Source organism: Chelonia mydas, chromosome 2, assembly GCF_015237465.2.
Source record: "Chelonia mydas isolate rCheMyd1 chromosome 2, rCheMyd1.pri.v2, whole genome shotgun sequence".
NCBI lineage: Eukaryota > Metazoa > Chordata > Testudines > Cheloniidae > Chelonia > Chelonia mydas.
Genome location: NC_057850.1, coordinates 250,259,573 through 250,278,129, shown reverse-complemented (window position 1 = coordinate 250,278,129; position 18,557 = coordinate 250,259,573). Strand labels below are relative to the sequence as shown.

The 18,557-nt window shown below is 48.3% G+C and overlaps 1 protein-coding gene across 1 annotated transcript in view; it reads right to left on the bottom strand.

The window, feature by feature from the left end:
- PLCD1 (phospholipase C delta 1) overlaps positions 1-18,557 on the bottom strand; it is an 80,538-nt gene that overhangs the window by 47,115 nt on the left and 14,866 nt on the right. Inside the window, exon 3 of the mRNA XM_037891175.2 lies at positions 3,516-3,744. Coding sequence (XP_037747103.1) covers positions 3,516-3,744 — 229 coding nt within the window. The remainder of the gene's footprint in view (positions 1-3,515; positions 3,745-18,557) is intronic.

Below are 18,557 nucleotides of genomic sequence, written 5' to 3'. Positions count from 1 at the left end.
TCAGCCCAAGCGGTGAGGAAAGTCTCAACTGAAGTGGCAAACCAGTAAAGTGCCTGAAACCACTATGGCTTATTGATAAAAGCAGCCAAGTCAGCAGGCTGTAAACTGGCCATTCAGCACTCTCAGTTTGACCAAGGCACGAGCGGAGGTGGGGGGGGGAGTTTTGGGAGCCACAGAGAGGGCAGCTTGACCCCACGTCCTTCCTGATAAGAGTTGTGTTGAAGTTGCTGATACATGCATCTTAGAAGAGCAGGATGTGCCCCAGGAATGTCTATTGAGGCCTCAAGGCTGCAAACTCTGGAAAAACCCACACCTGGTTAATCGATAATCAGAAGGAACCTCTCACTTGACCATTGAAACTGCTTACTTAACAAGTTTGCTTTAAGGGACATGTCATTCTATTACTAATGTATAAATAAGGGGGAAAAGTTTGAGGTAGTTGGACTTCTCAGGACTGGACTCTCCCTCTGGGTGCATCTTGTGTTCCCCAGCTGCCGCTGTGCCACTCGAGAGCCACACTCAGCTTTGGTAATTATCAAGGGTTGGGGGTGTTTTACTAACCTGTTGCGGACATGTGTATAAGTGCTCGAGACTAAGTAAAGTTTAGCTTTAAGTGAAAGCCCTCTTGTGTTGTCCTGTTTGTGCCAGTCATCTATCGGTCGGACGGCCGTGTCTCCCCTGATCTTTTTCCTGACACCACCTCACACAGAGTAAAACGTACCAAGAGCTTTGGGTTGAAAGAACCCCGGGTAACAGTGGGGATGCCAAAAATGTTTGGGAAACAATGGCCGTCCTTCCTCAGAGTTCAGGGCACACCCTGATCACTAGCTGGGCTCAGGAAGAAATTCTGGTGATCCCGTATTACATGATACAGTACAGTAAATTCCCTCTCCCTATGCTATGATATTCTACAATATTGCAGTTAGGTGCAGCTTGTGGTTTCCATCTGCCTCTGAAACATCTGGCCTTGGTTGCTGTTGAAGACAGGAAATTTTGTCTGGTCCACTATGGCAATTCCTATAGGTATGTTCCTAACGAAAGCCAAAGGGAGGTAAAGTAGGAGGGGATGGAAAGTCTCCATAAACCAGCGAAGACATGGGAAGGGAATACATGGTATTAAAAGCTGGAGGAATTTGTACTTAATAGATCCCTATCTACTGTGAAGGTCACAAGAAAATGAATGACCTTAGCAGGACAGGAGTCAGGGAGGTCCCTCATTATCACGGGCTAACTGGATTAGGGAAGTGCCAGTGGCAAGCACTAAACCCCTAATTAGGCTCAGCAAACACCTCAGCGCCAGAGACAGGCAGATTCAGAGCAATGTCAGAAGAAAGCCAGGCAGGGGTGCTGCACTGTGACGAGAAGACCAGAACTTTACTTACAGGAAAAATAGTCCCCAGACTGTGAGCACTGGGACAGACTAGCTAACATCCAGGTACAGAGTCCTCCAGCTGAAGATGCTGAGGCCAGCAGCAAAACCTCTGGTATATCCAGAGGTTATGAAGTAGTAGAAAGACCTAGTGAAGGTCCCCCACCCATGAGTGACAACAAGGCACAGAGGAGCTAATGTAGCAAGGTGGTAGAGACAGAGGAGGAAGTACTGACCCAGCCACGGGTTGGGTCCAGATGGGAGCCCAAGGCACAGTGCGAGAGGAGAGGCTGAACTGAAATAAGGAGGGAGCTAAATTTGAGCTTTGTTGACCCAAGCAGTGAGGCTCCTCCCAAGAGGATGAGCTACATCATTCACTCAACTGGCACTGTGGCAACAATTCTGCATTGTTTGGTCAGTGCTGGTCAAGCCAGTAACTTCAGCCAGACATGCCTGCATAGATCTGAGGGCAGAATCTGGGCCGAAGTGTTGAAAAAACACACAATCTCCTAGAGGCTTTAAGGACCTTGGAGCTGGTGGTAAGCAAAAGCTATTTGGTTGCATCTCACCCTCTTGAAGTATCACGCTGTTCAGCCACAACCGCAGACTGCTATCAGACAAGGGCACGGGATCCCTCGTGATCTGCAAGTCACTAGCTTGCATGCACTGGGCTGCAGCAATAGATGCAAAAATGAGAGAGATGAATGGCAAACTTCCCTGTTCCTGATGACTGTTTTGCTACTCCAAGAATCTTTAAGCCTCTCCCTTCTAGAGTAAAATTTTCCAACCAACTCTCACTAGTGGCAGAAAACGACAATAAAACCTCTGTCTGCCACTGTTTTGCCACCAGATAAGAAGTGCTGGCTCCTTTTTCTCTCTCCAGAGCTGGTGCTTGTTTCTGAATGGCAACCAGGGTCTGCGCTTGCCACACAATAACAGTGGAACTAGGATGCCGAGTCACCCACAGTTTAAATGCAGTAAGGGTTCGTGGGAAATTCTGTGTCTTACCAAAAGCTTCTGTCATGAGCTTCCGGGGATGCCCTATCTCCAGTTAAAAGACAATGCAGGTTCCAGTGAGAAATACAGCTTCCATAGACTTAACACCCCAGGTGCTAGTCAAAGCACAACCTAGGGGAGAGAGGGATGTGGCAGGCTGACTAATGCCTAATTCAACTTGACCGTCCTGCTGGTGGTACCGAGGGACCTCTGTGGGGAGAAAAACCTGTCCCCCTCTCCCTGACAGAGTGTGAGACCACAGCATGCATAAGTATGTTGAATAACGTATAAAAGGACAAGGGATGGTGCGATATCTGTAAAGTCCATCCAGGTTAGTATGCTTGGCACTCACAAGACAACCAGTGGGTCAGCACCTCTCAAGAATCCCAGTCCCGATTCAGGCAGGTTGCTTTAATAGCAGGGAGACCCACAGAGCATCCAAAAGGCCAAATGTGGTTCAAATACTTTAAAAAATGCAGCCCAACAGCGAAGCCTATGGATGCTCAAGGATCTACAGCCCAGTGCATGAAATCCTGGCTCCATTGAAGCCAGGGGGAAAACTCCCATTGACTTCAGTTGGGCCAGGATTTCAGCCAGTGACTCACCAGCTTTGCTTCTCTGTTGCATTCCTTTCCCCCCCTCCTTGTCTGTAGTGTGTCTACATAGCGAGCAAGCTCTTCAGGGAGAGGTATTCCTCCCATGCTGGCGTAAATGAGGAGTAATTCCATTAAAGTCAGTGGAACGACACTGATGTAAAATTGGTGCACAAGAGAGGAAAATCAGCTCCTTTGCATTACATTTCTATAAAACATCATAAACACGACAAGCCTTTCATTAATTCCCAAGAAATTCCCATCCTGGAGATCATGGTGAATGAAACAAATTCCTGAAGAATCTAGGAAGTAATGGCTTTTTTATCTTAAGTCCTCAATGAGACAATTCTTTGCTGAAAGGACTCTCCCATCAGTGTAAATCAGGAAAAAGTCCATGGAGTCATACAGATGTAAAGTCAGTGTCAGAGGAGACACAGTGCCCTGTTCATAGTGCAGTTTTACACCCCCGCACACACATACAAATACCCCAACTGAGACAGACAAGTGCATCTTTGTTGTGGTTAGATAATTGATCACTTTTAAAATGCAAAGGATACTGTTGGAGTTTCTGCCTCTGGCTCATGGAATTGCTCTTGGCTATGATTTTCCTCAGGCCTGCAATCCAGTGGCTGGCATCATCTTCAGAACTGGCAATGAGATCCAGGTTTTTCCGCTGGTCTTTAAAGATGATGGAAAAACAGCGATGCTCAGGGACATCTTTGGCATATTTTTCCATCCCCTCTGTCTGGTGACCGGGCCTCACATCCCGAATATCTTCAATGGAGACTGTGGAAACAAAGGCTCCTGCTATCAATGGGGGGGTTAGCCAGTCTTATCTTTGCTCTGAGGCGGATATTAACAAATAACTCTTTATTTTCCTTTTCCAATAACTGCTCCCTGCAAGGCCCGAAGGACTTTACCCCCCACCTCTCGCAAACAGAATGATCAAAAGAAGGAAGCAGCAGTATCAAGAGAGGAGGAAGCTCTCCTTTGTTCTTCACTTTTATCACCATTTTAACAAATAAACAGGACTCATACTGGAAGTAGCAATGTGAGACTAGCGATGTCTACTGTTTAGAGCCCCGGATTGACTGTCAGGAGGCCTGGGGTCTAATATGACTCTGTTATTGACTTGATGTGGGATCTTGTCATTAAGGCCAAGATTTTTCAAACGAAACTAATTATTTTGGGTGCACAACTTGAAATACATTTACAGGGGCTAATTTTCAGAGAGAAGGCGCTCATCACATTCTGAAGATTACTCTTTAGGTGTCTCAAATGGTGCCCAGAAACAAACATGCAAAATCACTAATATGGCCTTTGATACCCCATCTGTCAAATGCTTTGAGAGCTTCAGCTATTTGGAACAGCGAGACTATTTTGATGTGTACATAGAGTTAGGTGCAGTATATTTAACAAATGTTGGGCAAGTGTTACCTCAGTGTATAACAATATCTCAGCCTGCTAATCATATCAACTTCATCTATTCTTATCACAGAAGAACTGCTTAAAAAAACCAACCCTAATAAAAACAGAGGGTCTAATCTTTAATGGGAGCAGGATCAGGGCCAGAACACTGGTCCCTTCTGTTAACACTGTCTGCCTTCTGTTTGAAGGCTATGAAAAGGGCAAGTACTTTGGACCAGATTCTCTTCTCACACTGATGTAAATCAAGAGTCAAACTAGTGTTAAACTGGTATAAGGGGGAGGAGAATCAGGCCCACTTTCTTGTTTGTTCAAGATAAAGAGTCAAAACAGTTGGCCAAAACTGGCAATAACAGGCCAAACTATGGGCCTCAGCTATGCCCATGCTACTCCAAACCCATCATTGAGGGCAGATTTGATCCCATTTGCTGTAGGGAATCAGGCCACCCAGTTCAAATATAAACCACACAATCTGATCTGTGTGGCATCATCTGGGGGAAATTGGCCCCAGCTGTAGAAGCTAAATCCATGCCAAATAATCAGGGTGGATATTGGAGAAAACCTAAATAAACAGAGACACAGATGCCTGTTCAATATGTGGACAGAAACACACATTATTAAGCAAATCTGTGTAACTTGAGGCCCTAAGCGCTGAGTAGCTTCTCAGTAGGGAGGGAGAGACCTGCAGAGGACGCTGGGTCAGAGGAAAGGACCTAGTTTATCTGTTTTATTTATGCTGGACTCTTTTGGTTTGGAGAAATAAACCCATCCTGAAGAAAGGAGCTGACATTCTGCTGCTATTAGGAGATTTATTTGATACTCTGGCTCGTGAGTTGGCCCACCAGTGAATATGTGGAGGAAATGCCATGGATTAAATCTCGGGCTTCATATGCACTAAGCCTGTGCCCTACCACTTAGCTATGTCCCCAGCCACTCCACCCCATATGAACCATTGGCTGGACAGCGGTAACACAGAACACACTTACTCCTAATGTATCACTGCAGAAGTTTTAACTGTCGATTCCTAGATGGTTAGGACTTTGGAAAGGATGGCTGCTTGTGCAAACAATAAATAAAACTTCAGAAGTTTTTAATCCAATAGGAAATCTAGAACTGATTCTCTGGAACCCATGGTCCAGAACCCATGGTATAGCACAGTGGTCACCAACCGGTCGATCACGATTAACTGGTCGATCGTAGAGAATCGACCAGTCAATCATCACAGAGACCCCCTTGGGACTGTCACCTAACGAGTTGAGATTACCTCTGAGCCCATTTTCTCTGCCAGCTTGGGATTCCAGAACCCTGTCTTGTTGAGCCAGACACGCTAGCCTGCTGCAACCCAGACCCAGGTCTGGTCCACGCCCCCAAAGCTGCAGACTTTAACCAAAAATTGCTCGGCAGGTGACCTATCTCCAGCACCCCGACACCCAGTTCCCAATGGGATCCAAACCCCAAATAAATCTGTTTTACGCTGTATAAAGCTTATACAGGGTAAACTCATAAATTGTCCGCCCTCTACTACACTGATAGAGAGATATGCACAGCTGTTTGCTCCCCCAGGTATTAATCACTCTGGGTTTATCAATAAACAAAAGTGATTTTCTTAAGTATAAAAAGTAGGATTTAAGTGATTCCAAGTAATAACAGACACAACAAAGTAAGTTACCCACCAAAATAAAACAAAACACACAGGTCTAAGCCTAATACATTAAGAAACTGATTATAGGTAAATCTCACCCTCAGAGATGTTCCAATAAGCTTCTTTCACAGACTAGACTCCTTTCCAGTCTTGACCCAAACCTTTCCCCGGTACAGTCCTTGTTAGTTCCAGCAGGCATTGTACATGAAAAGCAGGGGTTTTCTCATGACTGGGACTCCCTTTGTTCTGTTCCACCCCCTTTTATAGCTTTGGCACAAGGCAGGAATCCTTTGTCTTTCTGGGTCCCCACCCCTCCTTCTAAATGGAAAAGCACCAGGTTTAAAATGGATTCCAGTATCAGGTGACATGTTCACACGTCCTGTGAGACCCCTAGTCTCCATTCTTCCAGGGCTGGCCCGCATGTGCCTCAGAAGGTTTGCAAGTAAACAGAGCCATTTACAATCAATTGTCCTAATCAATTTTCAGAGTAGCAGCCGTGTTAGTCTGTATTCGCAAAAAGAAAAGGAGTACTTGTGGCACCTTGGAGACTAACAAATTTATTTGAGCATAAGCTTTCGTGAGCTACAGCTCACTTCATTGTCCTAGTCAATGTGAGCCATCAAGATTCTAAACCACCATGAATGGCCCACACTTTGCACAATTACAATAGGACCTCAGAGTTATATTTCATATTCCTAGTTTCAGATACAAGAGTGATACATTCACACAAATAGGATGAACACACTCAGTAGATTATAAGCTTTGTAATGATACCTTACAAGGCACCTTTTGCATAAAGCATATTCCAGTTACGTCATATTCACACTTATAAACATATTTTTATGAAGCATATGGAGTGCAATGTCACACCATGGTCTAGCACAGTGGTCACCAACCGATTGATCGTAATCGACTGGTCAATCCTCGAGGATCTCCCAGTCAATGGCGATCTCTGGTGGTGTAGCGGGGCTGCTGCTAAGGCAGGCTCCCTGCCTGCCCCGGCCCCACGCCGCTCCTAGAAGTGGCCAGCATGGTCTCATAGCCCTGGGAGGGGCAGGGGGTCTCCCTCTGCACGCTGCTTCTCCCTGCAAGCACCGCCCCCACAGCTCCCATTGGCCAGGAATGGGGAGCTGTGGCCAATGGGAGCTGTGAGGGTGGTGTTTGCAGAAAGGGGCAGCACGTGGAGCCACATGCCCCCTGCCCCCCCCAGGGGCTGCAGGGGCGCGTTGGCCCCTTCTGGGAGCAGCATGGGGCTGGGGTAGGCAGGGAGCCTGCCTTAGCAGCAGCCACGTTAGCTGCACCCCAACCCCTAGCCCTGAGCCCCTTCCTGGAGCCAGCACCCCATACCCCCTCCTACACCCAGAACCCCCTCCTGCACCCCAAGCCCCAGCCCTGAGCCCCCTTCCAGAGCCAGCACCCTGTACCCCCTCCTACACCCTGCCCCAGCCCTGACCCCCATCCCAGAGCCAGCACACTGCAACCCCCCTGCACCCCAACACTCTGCCCCAGGCCGGAGCACCCTCCTGCACTCCAATCCCCTGCCCCAGGCTCAGCCCAGAGCCCCCGCTCACACTGCGAACCCCTTGACCCGAGCCCAGAGCCCGCACCCTCCCTGAACCACGAACCCCTACCCCAGCCCAGTGACAGTGAGTGCGGGTCGGGGAGAGCAAGCAACGGAGAGAGGGGGGAATGGAGTGAGTGGGGTAGGGCTTTGGGAAGGGGCGGGGTAGATCCTGGGTTGCCCTTAAATTCAAAAAGGGATCTTGGGCGTAAAAGGTTGGAGACCACTGGTCTAACAAGATGAGTCCATTGGGGAAGGATACAGGTGAAAGACTTAAAAACTGTCCCTGAAAAGACTCTATGGTACACTGCAAGGGCTACTGCTGAGACAAGGGGGATTGGGTAGAGAGAGCTGCTATGGTTACAGAAGGTAAGTGGGAGGCTGGAGACAGCATATAAACTGATTACTCCTGAAGGAATTCTGCAACACTGTGCGTGCACAGAATTCATGTCCCACACAGATTTTTTTGCTTCCATGCAGAAAAATGACTTTCTGTCAGCAAAGCTAAGGGAAGCTGCAAGAGCAGTCACACGCCCCGCCCCAGCAGCGCGGGTCCGTCATTTTGGGCGCCTGGAGCAGTCAGCAGAGAAGTAAATCACTGCCGGGGGGGAGGCTGGAGACGCTGCAGCTGGTCCAGGTCAGACCCATCTCCTTTCCGCCCAACCCCCCATACCCAGACCCCCCCATACAAGCCTCACTCCCCGCACCCAGAACCCCACAATGAACCCTCAGACCTGAACCCCCAACCCACCAAGCCCCTCCCCCCGCACCTGGCCCTCCCCAGCCCCACCCTGGCCGTTGGCTGGCCCGCACGTACCCCGGAAGGTTTGCAAGTAATAACAGAACCACAGCGGGCTCAGCAGCTAGTTCCGGCTGGGCTGGGTTGGGGAAGAAGCACTCTTCCCCGGCATGGAGCATCCACCTCCAGAAACCTACCCCGGCTCCGCACTCGCCCACACTTCCTGCCCCCATTGGTCCTCAGCCACGGGACGAGGGGTCACTGTACGGGAAGCTGCTCCTCTGTCTGCCCAACCCCTGGGCATCTGGATCCCCCCATACCCAGATCCCCACATCGAGCCCCAACTTCCCTGCCTCTGGACCTCCACCCCTGCACCCAGACCACCCTCTGCTGAGTCCCTTCCCCTTGCATCTGGACCCTCAGAGACCACCACCCACTGAGTTCTCCACACTAGAACCACTATACTGATGAGCACCACACCCATGCACCTGGACCACCCCACAAGCCCCGCACCGCACCCAGACCCCAACCCCACTGAGCCCCAACCAGCTGCAGTCAGACCCCCACCAAGCCCCACTTCCCCAGCACCCAGATCCCCCCGCCGAGCCCAATCATCCCCCATCCAGACCCCTCTGCTGAGCCCCAACCATCTTCAACTGAACCCCCCTGTAGAGTCCATTGCCCCTGCACCTGGAACCCACCCCAATGAGCCTCTGTGCATCCACATCCCCCCGCACCCGGACCCTCCACGCACTGAGCTGTCCACACCCAGATTCCCCACCCAGAACCCTCTCACCCCACACCTGGATCCCCCCACACTAAGCCCCTCCACACTTGGATCCTGCCGGGCTGAGCCTGCCTGCCCACACCTGATACACCTGTATATAATGTTTCTGTACATAATGTTTTAAAAATTTGCAAAAATCTGCAAACTTTATTTGTCAATAAATAAACGTGGAGGCTCCAGCATGGCAGTGGGGAGCACAGGCAACTGGCTGCACAGAGGTGAGAGATCATTCTGCAGCCCCCCCATCCCCAACCACCCCCTCCCCAGACACAGGCCTCTGAGGCAGGCCCAGCACTTGCCCTGTGTCAGGGTTGGGCACAGCCTCACTGCTGAGTCCATGTTCCGGGAGGGGGGGTGGGGTCAAAAGAGTTGCTCTGGTTAGAGAAGGTAAGTGGGAGGCTGGGGACAGGATACTGGTCAGCATATAAACTCATTACTCCTGAAGGAATTCTGCACCACTTTTGAGGGCACAGAATTCATGTCCCGAGCAGATTTCTTTGCTTCCATGCAGAAAAATGACTTTCTGACAGTGAAGCTAAGGGAAGCTCCAAGAGCAGCCACATGCCCCTCCCCAGCAGAGTGGGCCCGTGGTTTTGGGTGCCCGGAGAAGCCAGCAGAGACTCCCACCTCGTGTAGCCAGTCACCTGTTCTCCCCACTACCACGCTGGAGCTTCCACATTTATTTACTGACATATAACATTTGCAGAATTTTACAATATTGTGCGCAGAATTTTGAAGTTTTTGGTGCAGAATTCCCTCAGGAGTAACTAATTAAGCAAGAGCTCAAGAGAGCTTGTGAGTGTGGAGATTTTTAAAAGACATTTATTGGGTGGATGGGGATTTTTTAAAAAGCTTTATACAGCTCAAAGAATGCAGTCATCTCTAAAGACAAGAGCTGAAGCAAAGCAACTGGGCTGGTCTATTTCCAAACATTATCTCTTTGCTTCCATTGGAAAATCTGGGATCAGACCTAGTGCAAAAACATTATCAGCTGCCACAGGATAGGGAGGCTACTGTACATGAACAGCTGAGGCTGAGCCCCAAACTAAGCAAACACTGTATAGCAGGGACACACAGATCAGCTGACAGTGAAAAGGAATCAGAAACAGAGACTTTTATAGCAGAGGAACAAAAATGGGACAAATTTAGCAAACAGATCGACCCAGTGAAAGTTCATGGAGCTGCATGGGTGTAACTGAGAACAGAACAGAAAGTTTATCACTGCTTCCTGCTTTGCCTGGATGTTAATATCTGCTAAGGAGTTGATCTGTATATAGGCAAATGCCTGCAGCAAAACACAGGGAGACTTGCATAGTTCTGGCCCTGGGCAGTGCCGGGTTTACAATGGCGCCATGGAGCTGGGCCCATGCTCAGAAGGGACCCCGGCCTGCTCTGCTTGCACTGTGCTCTGAGACCTCACCAGCCTGCAGGTTCCCACCCTACCTCCCCCCTACCCCTTGCTCCTCTCGACCTACCTGCCGGCCAGCCGAGGGCTCCTCTTCACCCCTTGGCCCCACCCGCCGGCTCCTCCCTGCCCTCTGGCCAGACTCCAGTGCACCTCCGACTCCGGGCAGTCTCTGCTTCCCATCACCTGTGGGGCCCCCCTGTCTCCCCGGAGCTGAGCTGCCTGGAACTGGTGCAGAAGCCTGGCAAGTCTCAGCCAGTTGTGGCGGGGGGGAAGTATGGGGGGCTCGGCTGGGCCCCTCCAGGCAAGTGGGTCCTGAGGGAGCCCATCCGGGACAGGCCCTGGCCTGGCTGATCACACCACTCCCGAGGGGCCGGAGCGATTCCCCACCCCGGGAGCAACCCTGGCTGCAGCTGGCGGCTCAGCCCGGCAAACACAGTCGCCTCTCAGAGGGCCAGTGACTGCAGCGAGGAGGCAGGGCGTGATTGAGTGGGTCTCTGGAGCATCGGGGGGTGGTGCTGGGCTGTGAGGGGGCGGGAAAGATCTGTGTGTATTGGGGCACTAGGGAGTGGAGGTTCTGTGTGGGGCACTGGGCAGTTGTGGTGGGGCTGTGGGCAGGGGGGCGCTGGGCAGGGGTGGTGTTGGCCAGGGCACTGTGCATTTGTGGCAGGATCTGGGGTGTGTGTGATGGGCATAGCGGGTCTGGGGGGGCTCTGGTCTTAGGGAATCGGGGGGGTGGGGGTTTCCAGTGTTGGGCAGGGGGGAATATGTAGCACGGCATGGACTGCCCCTGAGGGGAAGGGGCACGCTGGCAGCACAGGGCCAGGCAGGCCACTGTGCGTCTGGCAACTGCTGGTTTGTAAATAGTGCCCTCACATTGGGCTTGGCGGAGCAGGGCTGCCCCTGCCACACCACGTCCCTGTCCAGCCCCTCGCTCCTGAGACCGACTCCACCGCGCCATGCTCCACTGCCCCCATGGGGGCCCACAAATATGTTTGGAGCCAGGCCCACAAAAGGTTAATCCCGTCCTGGCCCCGGGACATCAGTGCAAACAGATAATCTGCCTTAAATGTACACCCTACCTTTCTACAGATTAACGTTCATGTGTAGACAAGCCCTTAGTCTTCAAACATCCCTGTGCACCAGGCTTTATTATCCCTTCTTTTCAGGTGGCTAACCTAAGGAACAGAAAAGTTAAGTGATTCGGTACAATCACACAACACATTAGTGTGAGGGTTGGAAATGGAAACCAGGAGTCACCTGCTGTAGCTGCCAGACAAGATTCCTCTCCCTATTAATTAGCTGACAGTACTATGTGGTACTCAGTGACATTGAGTTATTCTCACACACTGTAATTGACTCAATGAATCAGATCTGTTTACTGCCAGAAAATGTAAATGAGAGGTTTAGCCACATGCTAATAGCTAGCCGCCATATTTGCATACAGAACTGTCTGTCAAGGTAGAGCTCACAGTTCTCTATCCAGCTGCCTTTCAGTTTAAACACTGCAAGATCTGTCTGGCAGAGTGTCAAGAGCAGACAACAGACACTATCCAACCACAAAGCCACAGCATCAGCTAGGACATCTGCAGTGAGAGAGCCTCCATATCACAATAAACACAACGTGCTGGGCACAACAAGCATCAACATTATTTTGTTTGTTTAACAGGGTAACATAGTTTCTTTCAGCTGCACTGCAGGTGATCAACAATTAAGGGCTAAAAGCAAAAATGATTATGACTTCTGTACCCATTCAGTCTAGAATTCAACAAATCTCCCTTCACAGGGAAGGTCCAGGGTTGTAAAACGCTGCTCCTCATTGTGGGATCATCTAAGATATGCACACGTTTTACAAGAATCTGGTGCATAAATTTTAAGCATATTATAAGATTCCCTCTATAATCCATTCATCTAGATTTTTATGTCATACTCAACACCATGGTATGGAGAACTGTTTAGACTGCCTTTAGAATCTCTTAGATCTAGTTTTAGGCTCACATCCACTTACCACTACTGCCCCTTATACATAACCTCTGAATCTGGCCCTAAAACATGACATGTGGGACCTGTCACAATCCACGCAGAACGTGTGCTGTGGAGAATAGGGATGTCTTGCAGACCGCCCAGCAGGCAAATAGCCCGAGATACGCAACAGGCTGGTTTGAAGTGCAAAGCTGGGCAGGTCCGCATTTGATAAAACTTAAGAGACTTTGATAAATGCTCATTATCAATAGACTTATTAGTCAGGTGGTTTTGTTTTCACAGTGACTTGAGCCTTGCATAATACATTCCCATCAGCACATATTTTCAGAGACAAAGACATCCGGCTGTGGAGCTAAAATTCCTGAAAAACTGTACAGCCAATCAGGGGGGAGAAGTGGTCATTTCAATGGACTGGTTGTTGGGTGTATAGTTTTGCCATGTCACCCCTCTCTTTGCATCTCTCCACTGGCTCCCTCTTATCGATCACAGTAAGCATGTAAGTAAGTAAGTAAGAGCTACTTCTCTTCATGTTTAAGGCCCTTCACAGCCTAACCCCACCCTACCTCTCAGCTCTTATTCAGTACTGAAAGGTCAACTACTGCCTCTGAATCCCTCATGCCAGCTTCCATCACCCACTTGTTAAATGTTCAATCAAGCACCTTGGTGCTTTCTCCTCTGCTGCCCCACATGCTTGAGAGGAGCTTCCTGTAAACATCTGTAAAACGAATGCATGATCCTCTTTCAAAACCCTCCTTTAAGCTCTTCTTTTCTGTAAAGCCTACAAAGATCTTGACAACAGTTAGGCTGCTAGTATTCTGAGTCCACTGTGCATCATGCTGACCAATATTATCTCACTGTTTCCTTGTAGTCTCTCCTCTGTCTGTCTGTAGCTATCTGTTTGTTGTCTCTTGTCTTATACAGTGCTTGCGTTGTAAACTCTTTTTGTTCCGTTTGTGTACAGTGCCTAGCACAGTACCGTCCCAGTACATGACTGGGGCTAATAGGTGCTAGAATAATACAAATAATAAATAATAGTAATTAATAATTATGTTGACTTCATTGTCCTAAGCATTTCATTCATTGACTGGCAAAGAGTAAGCTTGGCACCACATCACACCCTTTCCTTTCTTTCTACAGTAAATTTAGCTGGGTTGATGCATCGGAGATTCAAACGTTGCATCCACTCACTTGGTAAAATCAGTGACCCTGATTTGTAACCCTTTTAACTTTACAAAAGCATTTTAAAGGAAATGCCTAAACCCCCATAATAACTCAGTCATGAATGGCTTTCTGATAAACACTGTCTCTAAGGTGCCACAAGTCCTCCTTTTCTTTTTACTGATCATTCAGTCCATCAATGGAACAGGTTTTGCACTAATCATGCACTGTGCCCAAACTATATAAAAACACATCCTTTATACAGCTGGAAGTTGAAGTCTGCAAAGTTGAGTTGGAAATGAGGCATTTTTTAAACAGTGGGGATAATTAGCTGTTAGAACAGATTCCCCAAGGATGTGGTTGATTCTCCATCCTTTGGAATCTTTAAATCAGGACGGGATGTTCTTCTGAAGCATACACTCTATTTTAACCGCACGTTATTGAGCTAGATGTAGAAATCACCGGGTGAAATTCTTTGGCCTGTGCTATGCAGGAGGTCAGGCTAGTTCAGGGGTTCTCAAACTGGGGGTTGGGACCCCTCAGGGGGTTGTGAGGTTATTACATGGGGAGTTGCAAGCTGTCAGCCTCCACCCCAAACCCCGCTTTGCCTCCAGCATTTATAATAGTGTTAAATATATAAAAAAGTGTTTTTCATTTATAAGGGGGGGTCGCACTCAGAGGCTTGCTATTTGAAAGGGATCACCAGTACAAAAGTTTGAGACTCACTGGGCTAGTTGATTATAATGGTCCCTTCTGGTCTTAAAATCTATCACTTCTAATGGCTGGTATAAACTGACTTCACAGGAACTATCCTGATTTACACCAGCTAAGAATCTGGTTCCTTCTGTGTTACTCCCACTGGAATTAATGGCAACCGTAGAGACTCAGGAACTTTGAAAATTAGGACACTTATATTTAGGTGCCTAAACATGGGCAGCCACATTTAGCCCAAAATTTGGTGAAAATCTTCTGCAAACCCATATGGAAAAATCCTGTAGAAATTAACAGGGACTAAACAGAAAACAAGGAAAATAATAGGGTTCTTTAGAATTACTCTGCATACCTATAGAATTTGAAAAGGAATTAGATCTTTTCAGTAGGTTGTAAACCATGCATGGGATTCAGTAGCCAGTCTAAAGGACAGCTCAAACCTTCTACAGGAAAGTTACCATTTTGTATTCAATTCTATAGGGCTTTTCAGTGAGGGTAAGTAGGGATAATATTTATCTACTACACAATAGTGTTGAGAGGATTAATGAGTAATACTACTCTGGACTTGTAGAACACCTTCCAACTGAAGACTGCAAAATGCCTTAGAGACCTGAATCCCCACAATACCCCTGTTATTATTCCTATTTTATAGAAGACGGAACTGAGACATGAAGAGGTTAATGCCTTGTCTATACTCAAAGAGTTGCTCTGGTTGAAGTAAACTGATTTAAATTTGATCTAGTTAAACTGGCGCAAATTCCTATGGTAGATGCACTTAAAATGTTTTAAGCTGTGCTTAAGTCGGTTTAGCCTGCATCAGTAAGTTACTTTTTCAATCGAGTCCATTAAACTGATGTACTAGAGCTGATCAGAAACGGGCTTTTTTTTCTGTGAAAAATTAAAACGTTTCATCAAAAAAATTGAAAGCTAAAACTGTTAAGCCAAAATTAAAATTTTTCAGTCAATAGCCAAACAATTTGATTTGAAAATGCTGCCATGATGGCTCATGGGAGTTATAGTTCATGTGCTCCATGGCCTGGTTTTCTTTTTTGAGCTGGGCTACCTACCTGGACTACATTTCCCATCTGGCTGAGCCACTGCAGTGTATCATAGGAGTCCCTGGTCGTGTTGCATCATGGGAGATGTAGTCCAGCTGGGGAATCCAACCCATAGAGGAGAATGGGGGAATAAGATTCCTGAACTGCAACTCCCATGAGACACTGCAGTGTCATTTCTTGATCAAAATTTTTCAGCCAAAAATTTTTAGTTTTGGGGTGTTCACAAAAAGCCATTTTCCACAAAAAGCAGACACTTTTCATGAAAAATATCATTTACTCAGAAAACAATTTCACTGTCAATTTTGTGACCAGCCCTGTTTAGACAAGGCCTTACTGAATTAATCTAAACCAAGTTAAGCAGGGACTACACTGGTTTAAGTGAGTCTACATTAGGGATTTACACCGGCATAACTAGATGGATTAAAAATCAATTGTAGTTAAAGAACTGCAACTTTTAGTATGGCCAAGGGCTACGTGATTTGGCCATAGTTTAATGACAGGACAGAATCAGAGCTAGCAACAGAACAAATATGTCCTGAGGCCTTCACCTGAGGAACATACTACCTCCTCCATTCAGCGCGGTGCGGTTTGTAACGTGCTTTGACGACAGAAAGCGCGAGGTATTGCTCTGACTGGCTACTTGCCAGCTTCCCAAAGCAGACGTTTCCTCTTGGCCATCTGTTAATCCAGTCACTTCAATGACCTGTTATCGAGAGACCAACATAATCTCTCTCCCTTTTCCATTGAAAGCTGGGAGCCGATGTTTGGGGTTTTTTTGTTCCCAGACAGAAAGCCTTCTCATGAGCAGAAGCCTGCTGGAGAAGATAAGTGGCAGCAACAACAACAAAGGCTCCACGCTGCCGCTGTAGTTGAAGGACAAGTAACACAACACAGAGTACCAGGTCTAGAGACCTGACCTCTCTGGAGTGAATAAAGCACACAGGGGACTCCTGGCCGACCTGGCAACTTCCAAAGTGTACAAACAAGAAGCCCCCACGCTGTGTGTTGCGTGTGGAGGCCCGGAGCCTACTGGAGTAGTGTGGAAGCCTGGATACACCATATTGGCCCTGCATCTGTGTTCCATCTCTAAGGTATAAACAAGGAGTCCTGCTCTCTCTGTGATATCTAATGCAGGCTGCACATCAAGAGGCCGGACTGGGACAGCCCTGTGGATGGGTGCACTCACAGGGCAGGAAAGGTGCAAAGACCCTTCCTTCTCATCACATCCCCACCCCTGCGCTGGGTTCAAGAGCAGCGACTGCTCCCAGCTAGCGCTCCCAGGACACAAGCCACCCCATGGGGGCAGGCAAGGTGGCTCTACCGCTCCACATCCACCAGTGGACCAGACACGCTGCAAAGGAGTACAAAGAATGCACTATCCTAAGAAATCATGCAGCAGGCCTGTTCCATCTGTGCACTGCCTGAAATGCTGAACCGTTCCCTACCCCTGCCAGAATCATGTGGCTTCAGACCAACCCAACTGCAGGGCAGTTTACCACTGCGACCATCTGGCCCCAAGTGCAGTGGGCTTGAGACGGCGCAGCAAAAGCTGTGACAAGGCTAGGATGAGCCTGGTGTCAGGGCTCATCGGGGTCACCACAGATCAATGTAGCACAGACCAGTCTCAGACTGGGACGATGATTCAGAGGATGTAAAACCTTATAATGCACCTAAACCTGGAACACTAATTCCTGAGGAAACATCTCTGGTTGAAGAGAAGGACGGCCTTGCAGGACTAAGCTCACACCTAGGGGTTTGACCATCAGGGCAGTCCCCCTGCTTCCGCCACAGGCTTCCTCTGGCACTTGGGCCAAGTCACTCACATTCAGATTTTTTGCAGCCCCACACCTGGCCCTGGGTTTGGAAGGTAGAGGTCAGCTCCTGGATCTCCCACACTCAAAGGGCCCAAAAACTTGGGCTTTATATGAGCGGAGTGAACTCACCCTTTCTAGGTAAATAGCTGAACTCAATGCTGTCACTCCAGCCCAGCGTTTGCTTTTAATTCTGAACAACTACCCACTGCCATCCACTATGCTCGAATGCTGCGTCCAGTTCTGACGCCCACAATTCCAGAAGGATGTTGATAAATTGGAACGGGTTCAGAGAAGAGCCACGAGAATGATTAAAAGATTAGAAAACCTGCCTTATAGCAATAGACTCCCTGAGCTCAATCTATTTAGTTTACCAAAGAGAAGGTTAAGGCCTTACTTAAACACATTCTATAAGAATTTACCTGGGAACAAATATTTAATAATGGGCTCTTCCGTCTAGCAGAGAAAGATATAACATGATCCACTGTCTGGAAGCTGAAGCTAGACAAATTCAGACTGGACATAGGGCCCAACTTTTTAAAGGTAAACTGATCATTGGAACAACCTATCAAGGGTCAAAGTGGAGTCTCCATCAGCGACAATTTTTAAATCAAGACTGGATGTTTTTCTATAAGATGTGGTCTAGAAATTATCTTGGGAAGATTCCATGGCCTGTGTTATACAGGAGGTCAGATTAGTGGTTCTCAAACTGTGGGTCAGGACGCCAAAGTGGGTCGTGACCCCATTTTAATGGGGTCGCCAGAGCCAGCATTAGACTTGCTCGGACCCAGGTCTGAACCTGAAGCCTGAGCTCCATCTGCACCTGGGGCAATGAGGCTCGGGCTACAGCCCCCTCTCCCTCAACCCAGGGCAGCAGGGCTCAGGCTCTGACCTCCCCTACCCCAGGGGTCAAGTAGTAATTTTATTGTCAAACGGTGCAATGAAGTTTGAGAACACCTGGACTAGATGATCACAATGGTTCCTTCAGGCCTTGAAATCTATGAATTTATTATGCTAGCTACTAACCAAGAGGAATCTCTGCCAGTTCTTTATATGAAGGGGGGATGGTGGTAACTAGAAATACAGTCCCATAGGGTCAAGGGTTTTTCTCTCCATTCCAGGAACAGGCTGTAGGGAGCTTTCTAAACTCCCTCTCATTTCTGCCATCCAACATGTACATCTGTTTGCTTTCAAAGCTGTGTATCATACTGAGAAGACACAACTCCCAACTCCCTCTCCCAGCTGCACTGCGGGGCAATGTTTCTGATGCCTGCTGCAGCTCTGCGGCTCACCCTTGTACAGGGCAGTGCGCAGGAAAT